Source organism: Borostomias antarcticus (assembly GCF_949987555.1).
Source record: "Borostomias antarcticus genome assembly, chromosome: 19".
Classification (NCBI taxonomy): Eukaryota; Metazoa; Chordata; class Actinopteri; order Stomiiformes; family Stomiidae; genus Borostomias; species Borostomias antarcticus.
In genome coordinates, this window is record NC_140252.1 from 5,324,306 (window position 1) to 5,343,388 (window position 19,083).

At 44.6% G+C, this 19,083-nt stretch overlaps 1 protein-coding gene across 1 annotated transcript in view; it reads left to right on the forward strand.

Annotated features, from left to right (window-relative positions):
• Nucleotides 1-4,496: 4,496 nt before the first annotated feature.
• Nucleotides 4,497-19,083, forward strand: part of gtf3c2 (general transcription factor IIIC, polypeptide 2, beta) — a gene marked incomplete at both ends in the record, with an annotated part of 47,006 nt that continues 32,419 nt past the window's right edge. The window contains 4 exons of the mRNA XM_084453593.1: nucleotides 4,497-4,730; nucleotides 5,036-5,133; nucleotides 15,992-16,069; nucleotides 16,274-16,372. Coding sequence (XP_084309719.1) covers nucleotides 4,497-4,730; nucleotides 5,036-5,133; nucleotides 15,992-16,069; nucleotides 16,274-16,372 — 509 coding nt within the window. The remainder of the gene's footprint in view (nucleotides 4,731-5,035; nucleotides 5,134-15,991; nucleotides 16,070-16,273; nucleotides 16,373-19,083) is intronic.

Consider the following 19,083-nt stretch of genomic DNA (forward strand, 5'->3'; position numbering starts at 1 on the left):
GTTGTGCAATTAGGGACGTCCCTGTTGGAGGGACTGTTAGCGCTCCTTTGAGGAGTGAGTTTAACCGACCACTCGCTACCACTACCTGGGACTCACGAGGACACTCGGTTACATGAATGAGCCCCCCCTTTCATTTCACTGCATGTTTTAATCCAGATAGATAGATAGATTGCCAAAAGTATTCACTCACCCATCCAAATAATTGAATTCAGGTGTTCCAATCACTTCCATGGCCATATAAAATATAAAATCAAGCACCTAGGCATGCAGACTGCTTCTACAAACATTTGTGAAAGAATGGGTCACTCTCAGGAGCTCAGTGAATTCCAGCGTGGTACTGTGATAGGATGCCACCTGTGCAACAAGTCCAGTCGTGACATTTCCTCGCTCCTAAATATTCCAGTCAACTGTCAGTGGTATTATAACAAGTGAAAGCGTTTGGGAACGACAGCAACTCAGTCATGAAGTGGTAGGCCGCGTAAAATGTGCTCAGAGGTCGCCAACTTTCTGCAGAGTCAATTGCTACAGTCCTCCAAACTTCATATGGCCTTCAGATCAGCTCAAGAACAGTGCGTAGAAAGCTTCATGGAATGGGTTTCTATGGCCGAGCAGCTGCATCCAAGCCATACATCACCAAGTGCAATGCAAAGCGTCGGATGCAGTGGTGCAAAGCACGCCGCCACTGGACTCTAGAGCAGTGGAGACGCGTTCTCTGGAGTGACGAATCAGGCTTCTCCATCTGGCAATCTGATGGACGAGTCTGGGTTTGGCGGTTGCCAGGAGAACGGTACTTGTCTGACTGCATTGTGCCAAGTGTGAAGTTTGGTGGAGGGGGGATTATGGTGTGGGGTTGTTTTTCAGGAGCTGGGCTTGGCTTCTTAGTTCCAGTGAAAGGAACTCTGAATGCTTCAGCATACCAAGTGATTCTGGACAATTCCATGCTCCCAACTTTGTGGGAACAGTTTGGGGATGGCCCCTTCCTGTTCGAACATGACTGCGCACCAGTGCACAAAGCAAGGTCCATAAAGACATATGGATGAGCGAGTTTAGTGTGGAAGAACTTGACTGGCCTGCACAGAGTCCTGACCTCAACCCGATAGAACACCTTTGGATGAATTAGAGCGGAGACTGCGAGCCAGGCCTTCTCGTCCAACATCAGTGTCTGACCTCACAAATGTGCTTCTGGAAGAATGGTCAAAAATTCCCATGAACACACTCCTAAACCTTGTGAAAAGCCTTCCCAGAAGAGTTGAAGCTGTTATAGCTGCAAAGGGTGGGCCGATGTCATATTAAACCCTAAGGATTAAGAATGGGATGTCACTTAAGTTCATATGCGTGTAAAGGCAGATGAGTGAATACTTTTGGCAATATAGTGTAGATAGATAGATTTGAACTTTAACAATCCCCATATAGATAAATAGATTTGAATTTTAATAATCCCCATAAGAGGAAATGTGAGCCTACATATATAGCCTACATATACATACAGACTGTAGATATGTCTAGTAATATTCTTATATACATACAGACTGTATGATATGTCTTGTAATACTCATATTAAGGCTACATACATGCTCACCTCCACAACACTCAGGAACACTCAGGCACTGTTAGGATGAGCGTGTGGCTGAAGCTGTGCATGTGACGATAAAACCCAACCTTGAACCACCAGGCTGCACAGCACCCCGCCTGGTGGAAGGCTGTAATGCAGCGGTGCTCCCGAGTCAGTACCCCGTCTAGACCGGTAGGGGACAGTGAAGAGGTTCTGTCTTTTACATATGGCGGTCGGTTCACAGTTCACAGTGAGGAACACGCTGAGAAACACTGAATAATAAACATCGACAACGGACACTTTCTGCAATCGAGAGTGGATTTTGTTTTCGAAAGACGTTTTGCTGGTCAGTTATAGGACCATCGTGGTACCTAGGATGTGATATTTTGAGGATAATCCAAACATTTGATCGCCGGACTGGGATTCGATCCGCGGTGGTCCAGGCGGTCTGACCGGGAGGACGGGGTCGGTGAGCACCGCGACCAGTCAGCCACCGAAACCCGAGACATGAGGCGGAGAAATACCCGTTATGTAGAATGTGCCGTACTGTGTTTTCCTTTATGTATATTTTACGTATGTGTAGTACTAAATAATGTAAGACTACTACCAGAAGCCCACAGTGAGTCAGCTAGCTAGCTAGCAGCTAAAGTTAGCATTGATGCCTAGCAGTGTTACAGGTCAAAGCCGGTACTCATAGCCAGTAAGCTAAGCTAGCACTAGCTAACGTTAGTCTGCAAGTGTCATAATAGCAATATATCGATAATGGCAGTAACGCTATCACAACCCACTTCACCTATGTTTAGCTGTCAGTTAATTAGCTAACGTTAGCAACTCGTCTGCCGCCTTGTCCAGTCATAACCAACTCTCTCCTCCCCCGGCTGCTCAGCAGGACAGAGGGGATGCCGGCAGGGAGCTGCCCACGCTGAGGTTGCGGCGAGTTTCGATGGCAGCCGCCGCCCATGAGTTGAGCCGACAGGGGAGCGAGGTGATGGGGACACCAGGACAGGGGACTGACAGGGTCACAGAGCAGGGAGCCACTCGAGGAAAAAGCAGAAAGGCGAGGGACAGTCCTGGCACTGCTGAACTATGTAAGTGGGTCTCCCAGGCACAGGGTTGAATCACCTACCATAAGGCCAGGAGGTCGGTGTTGTGATTGGAGACTGACTTTTGGGCCTTAGATTATGTCAAGATTTTCAAGGATATGTATTTGTCATAATGTACAAGATGAGATGCTCTGTGGGGTCTGTCATGCAGAACACCTAGGTTCAAGTCCACCAGGACAGTAAGAACACATAACAGACAAGTTCAAATCGGCCACATAAGAACTGTAAATACAATTATCTGAGCTATAGTAACAAGAAAACCAGTTACATTCACCGAAGCCTTATAAATACCGTTAGTCCAGCCTATTGCAAGTTAGTTTCTGGGGTAGCTCAGTCGGTAGAGCAGAAGACTCTGAATCTTAGGGTCACAGGTTCGAGCCCCAGGCTGGGAGCAAATAAGTCTATCTGTATTGTGTACATATAAAATCAGAATGAGAAACTTTCTGCACACTGTCAAAACTAAGCAGGCTTCCAAGATACAAAAATGTATTTTTAATGCATAGTGAAAAAGTGACAAAGTAAAAACAGTGGAACATCTGTAGTTCAGAATATCATCAGCCCTAGTACCAGCTGCATGCTGTTGACTATGAATGGCCAATCAGCCACTGGCAGGAGCCAATAAGAGAGGCTGACACAAGTAACCAATCTGGACAATTAGCCCATTAGTCCTAGGTATGCAGAAATCTATACATGTATATATATATTTATATATATATATATACAAACACAGAACCCAAAATAACCCATTACATACAGCAGTCATCAATAAAAGATGGTACATACGTGTATACATCAAAGGATGTAAAATACAGGCTACTCTAGTCTATAGTCTACACTCATTTGCAGAGTAACCTACAGCTCCTGCAGGGATGGCATAGTTATAGGCACTTATTATAGTTATAGAGAACAAATTTTAAGAAGCACAGGAGAGACAGTTCTTCATTGAGCCCATCTGGATGTACTGCTGTGTCTTCATATAACGAATCAATTTGCATTCAGAGTGAAGGATTCATATGGCAAATGAACCCCATTAGACAGTACTACCCTGTATTTTGCAGCTTCTATAACGGTCTCGTTGGTCCCCACAGGGCAGGAGCCTCTCTCAGAGCCGTCTCAGGAGGCGACTCTCGGCTCCACAAGACGGCAGCGGAAGAAACCCCTGAAGTACAGAGACGGTGCTGAGAACTTTGACACAGATGACCTGGAGCCTGCCGGAAAGGGCTCCCAGCAGAAACCCCCCAGAAAGACTCCTGCCAAAAGGAAGACTCCGGTTAAGAGGACCGCTAAGAGGAAGACCGCGGAGATGGACCCAGACGTAAGTCATGACCAAGATGCTGAGGAGGACAGCCCTCCGAAGCCTCGTAAAAAGACCCCTGCTAAAAAGACCCCGCAGAAAAAGAAAGCAGCTGCTACAAGTGTAGACACAGAACAGGAACCTGTGAAGAAGACGCCAAAAAAGAAGATGGCGAAGATTGAAGAGGAAGTTGCGCTGCAGGCCGGCGTCACGCACGCCGGCCCTGCCTGTCCGGAGGAGCCGAAGGAAACCCCAGAGAAGACCACGCCTGGAGGACGGCCCAGGAGGGGGGCAGCTCAAGCGTATGTGACGGGGCAACTCGTCCCTCAGTAATGATAATGCTATTAGTAATAATAACGATAATGATAATAGTAATAATAACACGAATAGTAATAATAATGACAATGCTAATAGCCATTGTTGTTGATAATGATGCAGTAACAATCAATTTGAAAAGATACTTCAGTTATTAAGGTCCGACATTAGTCGACATTGAACGTCTTATTTTTGGAGTTATTCAAGGTCAGTACATGTTCCCAACAGTGCGATGAAGTACCTCCACAACTTGGCTGAGGAGGTTTTCAACCAGCCTGCGAGTGGGCTGGACCACAGCCCAGACCACAGCCCCGCCCCCTCAGGCTCCACCCGGCCTCGGGGAAGGGCCCGGAAACCACAGTCTCCTGACTACGACAGTGACCAGGCTGAAGAGGATGAGGACTTTGTCCCAGGGAAAGGGCATGAGGACGAGAATGCCACGGTCAAACACGTCAGTCAGCATAGGGTGAGTACACTTGCACTACAAGCTGCTTAAATGTCAGGAAGTGCACTTGGCGGTTATATTTTACCAATCTTATTTCAATTGTTACATTTGTGGAGTCTTACATTTGTTCTTACATTTGCGGTTATACAGAAAGGAGAGGGAGCATATCGGTCCTACCGTACTATCCAATCCCATGGGGTCCGACTGGGATTCTATCCCGTGTCTGTAAAGAGGCGGTGGGGTGATGACCAGTAGACTAACCGTGGATGAACACAGAGAGTAAAGCCAGCTACTCTCACCGGTCTGCTCCTTTCTCTTTTACCTAGATGCGGAATTGTGATCAAATTAGAGGTCAAGCATCCAATGGACTGTCCCATAGTATCATGAAGCCCGTCTGGGACGCCAACAAAGCCACCAAAGACTTGTAAGTACTGTCATGGAATTTCTAGAGGTTTTCAGAGAACTGCCCTGGGCTTTTGGTTTCAGCCTTTTGTTCCTAAACCTATTGTTGAAACCAAGACCTACCTCCTGTTTTGCAGTTCTCTACTCTTTGACATTCAAAAGACCCCTGCCGTGGTTTTCTCATTTATAACAGGATGACATCTCCAGGGGGGGACACACCCAGACTTTCTGTCTGGTCTAGTGTGACCTCCCACTGTTGCATTGTCTCTTCCTACCTATTTGCTATTTACTGCCTTTTCTCTAACTATTCTCCGCCATTGTTGATGACGTCTGCCATTAAGATGACGCGTAATGATGGGTTAGCCAATCAGATCTTAGAAACGTCATATCCGATTATTGCTTGAATATAAGGCCGCGCAAGACCAAACTACTTCACTTCTGCTCGGGTGAAACACGTTCCTGTGTTTTGTCCTGAAGTCCTTACAATTGTCTGTTTTTGCAAATAAACCAGATTGAACCTTTTTGAGCGAAACCTGGCAAATTCACCAGACTCACCAGCGGGTCCATATCAACATAAAATACAATGGACAATCCACAAAACATACAACAGACAATATACAATATAAAGTATAAAAATATAGAACCATGTCAGGTATCTGCCCATATATAGGCTCTCGCCAGTGTTTTCTGAGCCTGAATGTAAACCGAGAACAGCTTCTTCTAGGGTTGGTTAAAGCCTCTATGATGCTGTTCTCTGACCCATCCAACCCACACATAAAATTATACATCAAATGTCGTAAAAGTTCTTCAAATGTAGGGACACCAGAGGACACAAACAGTTGGCTGGCACTTTGCCATCTAGGGACCTGAAGCAGCAGCCTCATAGCATCATTGTAGGCCACTTTGAGCCTCTGCATGCTACTCTTCTTGTAACAACACCAGAGATAAGCTGTATTCAGAGGTGTGCAGAAAGCTCTAAATAGGGAGCATTTTACTTGTACAGAGCACACGCTGAACTTACGTAGCAATATATTGGCCTGCGCATATAATTTACAACATTGTCTGTAGATATCTCTATCGTCATTCATGTCCTCAATAAAGAAATGGCCAAGGTATTTTAGTTCCTGGCATGTCATGAGAGGAATATCACTTAAGTGAAAAACAGGAAAGACTAATTTCTTATCTTCTCTACTTCTAACTATCATGACATTACTCTTATTGTATTTTATGTCAAATACTTTACCGTACTGTGAGCACACCTTCAGTAATTTCTCCAACCCAGCACTATGGACTAAAAATGACTAGGTCGTCTGCATACAGAAGATGATTAATGACAGATTCACCAACAAGACCACCAAAGCCCGTCTTGCACATATTCAGGTGCTTGGATAGATCATCCATATATACATTAAAAAGGATAGGAGACAAGATCCCACCTTGGCGAACACCATTGCTAACATTAAATGGGGCTGATATAACATTACCCCATTTAACCTGCATTTTCTGATGGGCATACCAGAACACCAATATTCTGACAATGTACTTAGGAACACCTCTAACGAGCAGTTTTTGAAATAATCTTTCTTGATTGATCCTGTCAAAGGCCTTGGATGCATCAATAAAACATAAAAACAGTGGGGTTTTGGCTTCTATATATAGCTATTATCTCCTTCAGAGCGTACATGCACATATCAGTACCATGCTTTCTCTTAAAGCCAAACTGATCATCAGTGGTGAGTGAGAACAAACATTTCTAACCTAGTTAGCAAGATTCTTTCCAGCACTTTGGATATGATGGTGGCAAGGGCAATAGGTCTTTAGTTATCCATGCTATTTAATTTACCAGCCTTGTCCTTAATGACAGGTACTAGCAACCCAGACGTGATAGAATGAGGAAGGATCCCATGAACCATGAGCCCCGTAAAACACATGGCAAACAGAGGATACAGCCCATGACTAGCATTCTTAAGTTGTTCAGACGGGATACAATCCATACCACAAGCCTTGTTATTATCTAACAAATCCTTTTTAATTTTGATAGTTACATCAAATGTATTCCATTACAGTACTGGCAGGCCTGTCTTCTCTCAGTACAGTCAGACTTCATTACTCTTCACCTTCGCCTGTTTGGATTCTCAATGCGTCCTCCCTTCCCTTCCTTGGAGAAACCACAGGTCTGAAATGACTACATGAGATTATTACCTCATGTAAAGGAAAAATCTTACTTGGTTTAGTTTAGATTTCAAAGAACATGCTGAGTGGTCGGTCAAGCTGGTTTTAAACAAAGGCAATAGTTTTGTTCTGTTACGATTCTGCAGAGTCAGACTCTAGCACAGGAAGTGAATCCGGGCAGAGTGAGTCAGCTGTGGACGAGGTCGATAGGTTATACAGTGAAAAAGGAAGTGACATAGTTTCAGGATGAAGAGGACAGGGAAGTGATGTCACACAGGAAGAATTTGTAGTTTTAACAGACTGATCTATGAGAACGAACTACAAAGTTAGAACAACAGTCAAGTAGGAAAACAGAACACTTTGGTGAGACTTGAATTTCATTCACACTCAAAAGTGGAGGAAAGGAGACTGCTGAGAATTCAACGGAGGATCTGGATTTTATTAAGGGTGTCCACATAACTAGGGTTAAAGGTGCAGTCCACATAACTAGGGTTAAAGGTGCAGTCCACATAACTAGGGTTAAAGGTGCAGTGTTTCCCAAGGGATTGGAGTGAAGCTGTGATGGGCGGAGTGGGTCAGATATGGAGGGGGGTTGACAAGGCAAGAAGTGCCTGATCTATCTATCTTACGTTAAGTACATTGCGTGTTAGGCTAACCTTCGCTAGCTATAGTAAGTCAAACAGGTGCACAGGGAACCTGTCACCCCCTACCCATGATGCATGTCGTCAGCATGTGAAAAAGCTCATTCTCAGCTGATGCCCGTGGATCTCCAGAGCATCCAGGAGCTACGCAGAGCTGGGCTTCACAACGCCCGCACTATTCTACTATTCACAGATCCTAAAGCACAAGTCTCTTTAGCGCATAATCCAATCAGTGATCTTAGAAGTAGAGAGGGCAGATCTGTATTCTATGACCAAATCCCACAGACTCCCCACCTAACTCTGTCACGGTTGGACACGCCCACACCGATCAACCACAACATTAAAACCACCTGACTCATATTCTTTAGGTGCCCCTTGTTTCGCCCAAACAGCTGTGATGCGGCGAGGCATGCACTCTACCTCTGAAGGTGTCACTTTTCACTGCTCATTGTACTACAGTAGTATGACGTAATCAGACAAATAATAAACCGTTGAACTGTGTATATAGTATGGCACAAGAAATGTTTGTTTATATAGCACCTTTCACAGAGCAGGGTCCCAAAGTGCTTCACATGTACAGCATAGTTAGAAATAGTAAGAACAATAACATCAAAAGCAATGACATAACACAGTTATAGACACAAGGCTGGACACAGGCCTTTATATTTACTTTAGAGTTACAGACACATGAGAAGCTAGACACAGGGCTTTATATTTACTCTATATAGAGGTATACACACAAGGCTAGACAGGCCTTTATATTTACTCTATATAGAGGTATACACACAAGGCTAGACAGGCCTTTATATTTACTCTATATAGAGGTATACACACAAGGCTAGACAGGCCTTTATATTTACTCTATATAGAGGTATACACACAAGGCTAGACAGGCCTTTATATTTACTCTATATAGAGGTATACACACAAGGCTAGACAGGCCTTTATATTTACTCTATATAGAGGTATACACACAAGGCTAGACAGGCCTTTATATTTACTCTATATAGAGGTATACACACAAGGCTGGACACAGGCCTTTATATCTACTCTATATAGAGTTATAGACACATGAGAAGCTATACACAGGCCTTAATATATACTCTGTACTTGTATCTCTATTTTGTATCTATTGAAGGTTTGTATCTGATTATGTTACTTGAGCAAACATCCAGAGGGGGATCTATCAGGGACGTTGAGCAAACGTCCAGAGGGGGATCTATCAGGGACGTTGAGCAAACGTCCAGAGGGGGATCTATCAGGGACGTTGAGCAAACGTCCAGAGGGGGATCTATCAGGGACGTTGAGCAAACATCCAGAGGGGGATCTATCAGGGACGTTGAGCAAACATCCAGAGGGGGATCTATCAGGGACGTTGAGCAAACATCCAGAAGGGGATCTATCAGGGACGTTGAGCAAACATCCAGAGGGGGATCTATCAGGGGCGTTGAGCAAACATCCAGAAGGGGATCTATCAGGGACGTTGAGCAAACGTCCAGAGGGGGATCTATCAGGGGCGTTGAGCAAACATCCAGAAGGGGATCTATCAGGGACGTTGAGCAAACGTCCAGAGGGGGATCTATCAGGGACGTTGAGCAAATGTCCAGAGAGGGACATTGTTGGATTCGTCTCGGCCCACAGAATCCATGAAGTCAATCACAAGCTGTTTGAGTTGATTTCGTCTAGTTATCGGGACAGAATAACCGCCTCTCTGACTCCCATTCAGATGGGTGTCCCACTAGCAACCTGTGTGTTTAGGTTGTAAATGCCCATTGGTCTTCTCATCGATCTAGTGGTCAGTAAAACGAAAAAAATATCAAAAGGTGGACATCATCAGATTCCTCTCGGCCAACAGTATCTACAGTACCTAGCCTTGTTTCGAACAGTTTAAAGTCGTATTTGTGTCGCTTGTGATCGTAAAATAACTGATCTAGTCAAAAGGATTTACCAAGATTCGCTCAAAAGGTTAAGTCTGGTTTATTGTGAAAAACATACGAGCGCAAGGACTTCCTGAACAACGAGTGGTTTATTCAGCGAAGTGCCCGTTTGGTCTTCTGCTGTGCCTTATATGCAGTCAAACCACAGGTAAGGTCCTTCCAGGATGTGATTGGCTACTGCATTGTACATCATATGAAATGGCAGGCGTGGCCAAGAGTACAGACATGTGACATGAGAAAAAGGGCGGCAATTGGGGACAAAGGATGGTTATTCTGTTGTAGACAGATGGCCTCTCTGGAAGCCATATTGTATGTTAGCACAGCTATGTGAATATTTGGGGGAGGTGATGAATTACAAGAGAAGTGAGAGAAACAAAAGGTTGAGGTGTTTACAATAGCAAAGGCAGGGGACTGGATGAATAGGTATTGAAAGAAAATATATGAATCTGAATAGTCTTGAGACTAGGTGTAAAATTCCATGACAACTCCCACATCTGTGGCTGAACAGCCACATAAAATATATACATCAAATATAAAATAAGAAAACTCTATGCTATACATGTAGAAAGGAAGTAATCTCTCCACTAGGTGGAGCAAGAATAAAAAGAATTTCATTGTGAAATATTTAACAAAAATAGATTATTTTCTTTCCACATGCAAATCACGCACCAAAACCCCTTGTTTCAGAAATTTGACAGGAAACAAGGTAAAAAAGATGACATGATTATATACTATTTATAGTCTAAAAGTGGACAACCATTCACCAAAAAAACCTTGATTTTAAAGTTTGAACAAGGCAAAAAGATGAAATGGTTACCAGTGTAAGAAGGGCAAAAAACCTCTTGGTCAATTTAGAGGAAAAACCCAAACTTATTTATCAATTCATGTTTCAACCATTGTAACTCTTGTAAACAAATATGATATTTTTTCAAGATAATTTCAAAGTTCATTCACTCTTGTTGTGAATAATCGCATGTAATGTCCTTTGGATCATAGCTTCCATGTTTGCGTCTCTGAATGTTTAATGTAGGTTCCAGTGTGCGGTTAGAGGTGCAGTCATTGCTGTTGAGATTGTCCACGTTGTCATACCACAACCACGAGAAGGAGGTGACCGGCAAGGTCAGTCTCCGATTGCTCATCAGAGGAGAGGAGAGTGTGGCGGTGACCGTCAAGGTCACTCTCCGATTGCTCATCAGAGGAGAGGACAGTGTGGCGGTGACTGCTTTGCCCTTGAGATCTCTGGTTCGGCTGCATGGACCGTCCTCTCAGCTACTTTTGACAGCTATTCCACACAGGCCAGAATGTCCTGGTGCTGATTGTTCCATCTTTGACGGGTAGGTTCATCCCGCAACATCTACTTCTCTTCCATGTTTTCTGGCCTGTTCTCAGGCTGCTCATCTGCTCCTGGTAGTCTCTTGTCTCCCCATTGGGCAGGTCTACATAGAGCGGTCAGCCAGCGAGCTCTCGGAAGGTGAGGAGGGAGTCCCTGTCCTGGTTCAGCAGGGTGAAGGTGCGGTGGGACACGGTGTCCGTGTGAACCCCACACAGCCAGGGCGCCAGCAGCACGTACAGGCTCTTGAACTGAGCCCGGTCCACACGGTACTGCTCCACGTAGGGCCGGCCCGGGTCGTGCTGCTGGAGGGCCACCTCGGCGCTCCCGCTCCCCCAGTACAGGCTGATGAAGTGCTCCATCTGTGGATCCACAGATGAGAGAGACAACAGAGACAAAACAGAAGAGCAAAAGGAGAGTCCTCTGGTCTGGTTTCCCTGTTCCCCTCTTTGAGTCCTCTGGTCTGGTCTCCCTGTTCCCCTCTTTGAGTCCTCTGGTCTGGTCTCCCTGTTCCCCTCTTTGGTCAGGAACGGTTATCAGCAGTCTGTTGGAGATACTCAGAAACATGGTTAAGTGCAAGCTCCTGCTTTGGGGAAAAATTTTGTTATTCAGTCAGGAAAACTTAAACAGGGTGTCTGTTCAAGTGTCATTAGAGCCAGTTGGCTCGTCAGTCTATGTAGTTTGTCAGTGGGGAATCTAGCTTTTGTAATCTTGGATCTAGGCTCTGCACTAGCCTACAGTGACATCAGGGGCAGTGTAAGAATGACTTTAACACGCCCAGTCCCCAGTCATGATCAAGGCAATTGGATTTGGCTCTAGAATTTCTCTCGCGATTTTATGAAATAAAATAAAATAAACACATTCTCGTCTCAACAAAATAACTCCCCCTAAGGGTAGAAACAAATTTCCTGAAGTCAGGATAAAACAGAGATGGGGGAAAAAAATGCATCACTCAAATAAAATGACACTAAAATGAACTGGCTTCATTTACAATTAAGAAAACATCAATTATCAATTAATCAAAAAATCCATCAAAGCTTCATTTGTATAGCTAAATATTGTATATCTAAAACTTCCCTCTTCTGCATTTGAGGACAGAGTATTGGGCACCGCTTCGGACAAAATGGTCTCTTCCCTATGTCATACTTATCTGTCGCTCACGGTGAGTCGGTGACATGGCGTTGGCCCTGCATCCCACGAACCACAGGTCGCCCATCTGTAGAGAAACAGGCCGGTAACCTCCATCTCCACCTCCGGTCCTGTGTCGTCTCCTGGTTCGGCACTCACCCATCACTCCCGGAACGACAGTTGTCTGTAAAACACTCAGAAAAACACTCAGCCCCGATGAATGTGCCTCAAACTATAAACATGAGATATTTAACAAAAACATTAAACACATACAAATAACCAAATCATCACACAGCAACAAAGCAAATCGGGGGCCAGAGGTTACTAGCACATAGCCCCATCGAAAGAGAACAGCCCTCAGCGCTGTCTCATATCCTCTTTCCATGCTGGAGCAATCTTCAGACATCAAACCCCCCCGGTGTCGCAGTCCCCAGGAAGGCACGATCCAGGCTCCTCAAAGACCTGCCGCCCAGGGTCCATAGCACCTGAAAGATAACACTCAACACAGACTGGGGTCAATAGCAGAGGGGAAGGCCTAAAGCCAACTCCTCACAAACACATCATCATTATGTGAATGAAATTCATACAGTAGAATGCATAAACGAACAGCTTATGGCCATTCATTGACTATTGAAACATAAACTCCTGAATCAAAGCGAAAACCATAACCTAAACTCAAAACCTATTCAAAACCCTGTCAGACTTTTGAGTTCGCACCAATACCTAAAAGATCATCCTCAGAAACATTCTCAACAACTTAAGACTCAAAGGCTCTACATCTATTTCATCCTCCCACCATCATGCACAAACCTTACGTCCTCAGCTACATCTGTCTTCTCCTGTTTATTTACCTTTAAAAAAAATATGGCTCTATCTTGGCTAGTTAAAATCTCCCTTGTGGGTTGTTCAAGGGAACTCCAGCAGGTGGCGCTCGACCCCAAATCGGAGGCTCTTCCTTCCTGACCTGTTCTTGTTCGGACGAATACCTCGTAGAAAGGGGCGCGCTTAACTCGTATTGTAGAGGGGAGAGAGAAGGGGCGTGGCTAATGGCGGGAGCATGAAAAGGGGGAACAGCAACAGCCTGGTTGGGTGTGAGCACGGAGCAACGAGTAGAGGGGGGAAAATCAAATTTTAAATCAGAGTTATTCTGCTGGGGAAATGGCGGAGGGACAGTCTGCTGAACCTCCTTATCTTTCCTTCCTGATCTAAAAAAAAAACCCTCTCGTGCTACTCTCTCCCAAATCTTAAAAGCAGACCAGTCTATAGAATTAACAGGCTTTTCCCTTAACCTAGACATCTCAAACACCTCTAGCTGAGCCCGAATCTTAGCTAAAAATTTAACACTAAATGTCAGATGGGGATGTAAGAAATCGAAAATGCTTTAGCGCATAACGAAATCTGCCAACAAACGCTCGCAGAATAATGCTTCAGCGCAACAATCTCATCAGGGCTAGACAAATTGCAAGTTAGCAGTAGAATCCTGTTACATCTAGGCATATGTTAGTAGCCGGTGTTACAGGGACACCTAGTGGTGCTCCCAAAATGTTGCATGTAAGACCCGGATGTTGTATGTGGGCGTGCGCAGGGGAAATTTAAGTTTAATAAAAGCTATACTGAAACAAATCCCTAATAAACACGACGCAGCCTAAAACCCCAAAACAGCAATGAAAGGAAACCTTATAGTTAACTCACGGCGGGAAAGAATACAATTTCGAAAGAAACAAAGACACATTAAACCGCTAACTCACCCAGTCAACTGGTCCTTTGTTCTCCTCTGGCTCGATGGCGGTTCACCGGGAGAGCGGAGTAGTAGTTGTTTTCCTGCGTCTCCCAGACAACCAGCTAGCCTACTGGAAATCTAGCAGTTACGATTTAACAGTGTACAAAATGTGAACAATACCTACCTGGATAATAGGCGCGCTTAACAAACAATACAAGGCAAGAGCCGAAGCTCAAAAATGCAATCAAAAATCCCACTGAGCCGGCGAAAATAGCGCTAGACAAACACAAAGACAACACAACAACACGACAAAAAACAGACACTCCGGAGATTAGCTGGTAATCGCACTCACTGCGAACTTCAACCCATTTGGAAATCGCACTCACTGCGAACTTCAACCCTGTGGGAATCGCACTATCTGCGAACTTCAACCCTGTGGGAATCGCACTATCTGCGAACTTCAACAATTTGGAAATCGCACTCACTGCGAACTTCAACAGGTTCCCTTCTGTGCTAATTCTGGAACATCGAACTAAAGCAACCCAAAACGTTATCCTAGAAGTGCACTCTCACTTCTTAACTACAGCCGAGCCGACAAACAATCTAAACTGTAGTCTACATCAACTGTAAGGGAGCGAGTCCCAAACCCAAAATTACACCTCTTCTGAAGAGAACCCCGGTAGCCTAAACAAGGACGAAGTCAGAGAACAATGCAATATCACCAATCCTAAACTGCCACTGTTAAAAACAACGCCTTTCGCCACCACCTTCCCCAGGGAGTTTTGCTTTCAACAATACACCAGACCCACACAATCCGAAACTAAAACAAGGCAAATACAACTCAGAACCATAAGAGGGTTCGTTTAAACGTACCTGTGAGCTTCAAGAATCCAGTGGAAGAACTGAGGAAATAATCTCGGCGTGCGCTCTGGCGCAAGAGAGAAGATTGATTTTCCAACGCCCACTATAATGGACCGACACGTCTGTCACCAGTTCATCCACTGGAATCCCGAAGCAACACGCAGGCAGTCCTCCCATCCCATCCCCGTCGCCAACTGTGATCGTAAAATAACTGATCTAGTCAAAAGGATTTACCAAGATTCGCTCAAAAGGTTAAGTCTGGTTTATTGTGAAAAACATACGAGCGCAAGGACTTCCTGAACAACGAGTGGTTTATTCAGCGAAGTGCCCGTTTGGTCTTCTGCTGTGCCTTATATGCAGTCAAACCACAGGTAAGGTCCTTCCAGGATGTGATTGGCTACTGCATTGTACATCATATGAAATGGCAGGCGTGGCCAAGAGTACAGACATGTGACATGAGAAAAAGGGCGGCAATTGGGGACAAAGGATGGTTATTCTGTTGTAGACAGATGGCCTCTCTGGAAGCCATTTTGTATGTTAGCACAGCTATGTGAATATTTGGGGGAGGTGATGAATTTCAAGAGAAGTGAGAGAAACAAAAGGTTGAGGTGTTTACAATAGCAAAGGCAGGGGACTGGATGAATAGGTATTGAAAGAAAAGATATGAATCTGAATAGTCTTGAGACTAGGTGTAAAATTCCATGACACGCTATAAATAAGCACAGAGAAAAACTGCTCATTGACTGCCGATATCACCGATCTGCCGATAAGTCACATGACGTTAGCATTACAGAGATTGTCCTTTTTCAGATTTTGGGGGAAGAGGAAGGTTTCATTATGAAAGTGTGGAAGGAGATCTGTAAACATCAAACAGCCAAGTCTATGTATGGGAACACTGAGGTAATTGGGAAATGAGTTACTAGGTTTAATTAGTATATCCTGAAAACTGGGTTTTTGCTTCCCTTTGGAAAATTAGTGTGTACCTTCTCTCTGTAAAGCACATTGTGTTGCCTCTGTGTATGAAATGTGCTACTGTATATGAATAAAGTTTGATTAGATTTGATCTGAGCTGTGCACTCTGTGTTTTTCAGTCATGATGAACACTGTAACACCTGGGTTTTCCCAGAGTGGATCCCCGCTGAGAAGGACTGGCGTGTGCTGTCAGAAAGGTAAACATCAGACAACCTTTTACTCACTTCATCTAATGGGGAACAATTCATCCACGTAGAAGAGTCCATTACTTTTAGCAAAGTACTCAAGTTTCTTGGTGTCTTGCAGGGCTACTATGGATCACAGTTTGACTTCTGTCTTTCTTCACAGACTAAGGTTGCTCTGTGTGGTGAAGTTGTCTGTCGCGTGTTTTCCACCCCCAGGGAGTCTGCGAGTTACCTGCCTCAGGAGCAACAGTCTCCAGCCTTCACCGTGTCCAGAGAGGGCATCGGTGAAGAGGCCCCTCTACACCGACTCCACAGGTCAGACTCAACACCACTATACTAGTCTACACCGACTCCACAGGTCAGACTCAACACCACTATACTAGTCTACACCGACTCCACAGGTCAGACTCAACACCACTATACTAGTCTACACCGACTCCACAGGTCAGACTCAACACCACTATACTAGTCTACACAGACTCCACAGGTCAGACTCAACACCACTATACTAGTCTACACAGACTCCACAGGTCAGACTCAACACCACTATACTAGTCTACACCGACTCCACAGGTCAGACTCAACACCACTATACTAGTCTACACCGACTCCACAGGTCAGACTCAACACCACTATACTAGTCTACACCGACTCCACAGGTCAGACTCAACACCACTATACTAGTCTACACAGACTCCACAGGTCAGTCTCAACACCACTATACTAGTCTACACCGACTCCACAGGTCAGACTCAACACCACTATACTAGTCTACACCGACTCCACAGGTCAGACTCAACACCACTATACTAGTCTACACCGACTCCACAGGTCCGACTCAACACCACTATACTAGTCTACACCGACTCCACAGGTCAGACTCAACACCACTATACTAGTCTACACAGACTCCACAGGTCCGACTCAACACCACTATACTAGTCTACACCGACTCCACAGGTCCGACTCAACACCACTATACTAGTCTACACCGACTCCACAGGTCAGACTCAACACCACTATACTAGTCTACACAGACTCCACAGGTCAGACTCAACACCACTATACTAGTCTACACCGACTCCACAGGTCAGACTCAACACCACTATACTAGTCTACACCGACTCCACAGGTCCGACTCAACACCACTATACTAGTCTACACAGACTCCACAGGTCCGACTCAACACCACTATACTAGTCTACACAGACTCCACAGGTCAGACTCAACACCCCTATACTAGTCTACACAGACTCCACAGGTCAGACTCAACACCACTATACTAGTCTACACAGACTCCACAGGTCAGACTCAACACCACTATACTAGTCTACACAGACTCCACAGGTCAGACTCAACACCACTATACTAGTCTACACCGACTCAACAGGTCAGTCTCAACACCACTATACTAGTCTACACAGACTCCACAGGTCCGACTCAACACCACTATACTAGTCTACACCGACTCCACAGGTCAGACTCAACACCACTATACTAGTCTACACAGACTCCACAGGTCCGACTCAACACCACTATACTAGTCTACACCGACTCAACAGGTCAGTCTCAACACCACTATACTAGTCTACACAGACTCCACAGGTCCGACTCAACACCACTATACTAGTCTACACAGACTCCACAGGTCAGACTCAACACCACTATACTAGTCTACACAGACTCCACAGGTCTGACTCAACACCACTTGATATGAGTGGAGTCTCCACAGACTCGGTTTATGGTGTTTTTGAGGGATTTTGTCTATGCACCTATGGATCCATTGAGTGTATTAGCGGTGACAGGTTATATCTCGAGAGTTTGACAAAACTTTGATATCGGCTGTTGTATATGATCGTAAATAACCTTATAATATAGCTTATAATGCTAAATTCCAAACCTGTCCATTAAGATCTTGCCCATGAGCCCAGGTATTTGAAGTTAGAGAAAACACTCCCCTGTGTCTATATTATCAGGTTTACCCCAAGTTTGTTTTTATAAATGTCCCTGATGTTTCTTTAGTTCACTTTAACAGCTCAGCTACACTCACCTGCTGCTTCACACAATACTTTTTCATTCCATGGTTTTGAAAGTACAATGTGAATGTGAACTTGACGTCAATCATAAATATGATGTTTTAACCCCCAGGTTAGAGAGTGATGATCTTTTAATCCTCAGGTTAGAGAGATGATTAGAGAGTGATGGTGTTTTAATCCCCAGATTAGAGAGTGATGGTGTTTTAATCCCCAGATTAGAGAGTGATGGTGTTTTAATCCCCAGGTTAGAAAGTGATGATGTTTTAATCCCCAGGTTAGAGAGTGATGATGTTTTAACCCCCAGGTTAGAGAGTGATGATGTTGTAATCCTCAGGTTAGAGAGTGATGATTAGAGAGTGATGGTGTTATAATCCCCAGGTTAGAGAGTGATGATGTTTTAATCCCCAGGTTAGAGAGTGATGATGTTATAATCCCCAGGTTAGAGAGAGATGATGTTTTAATCCCCAGGTTAGAGAGTGATGGTGTTTTAATCCCCAGATTAGAGAGTGATGATGTTTTAATCCCCCGGTTAGAGAGTGATGATGTTTTAATCCCCAGGTTAGAGAGTGATGATGTTTGAATCCCCAGGTTAGAGAGTGATGGTGTTATAATCCCCAGGTTAGAGAGTGATGATGTTTTAATCCCCAGGTTAGAGAGTGATGATGTTTTAATCCCCAGGTTAGAGAGTGATGGTGTTATAATCCCTAGGTTAGAGAGTGATGGTGTTTTAATCCCCAGGTTAGAGAGTGATGATGTTTTAATCCCCAGGTTAGAGAGTGATGGTGTTATAATCCCCAGGTTAGAGAGTGATGATTAGAGAGTGATGGTGTTTTAATCCCCAGGTTAGAGAGTGATGATGTTTTAATCCCCAGGTTAGAGAGTGATGGTGTTATAATCCCCAGGTTAGAGAGTGATGATGTTTTAATCCCCAGGTTAGAGAGTGATGGTGTTTTAATCCCCAGGTTAGAGAGTGATGATGTTTTAATCCCC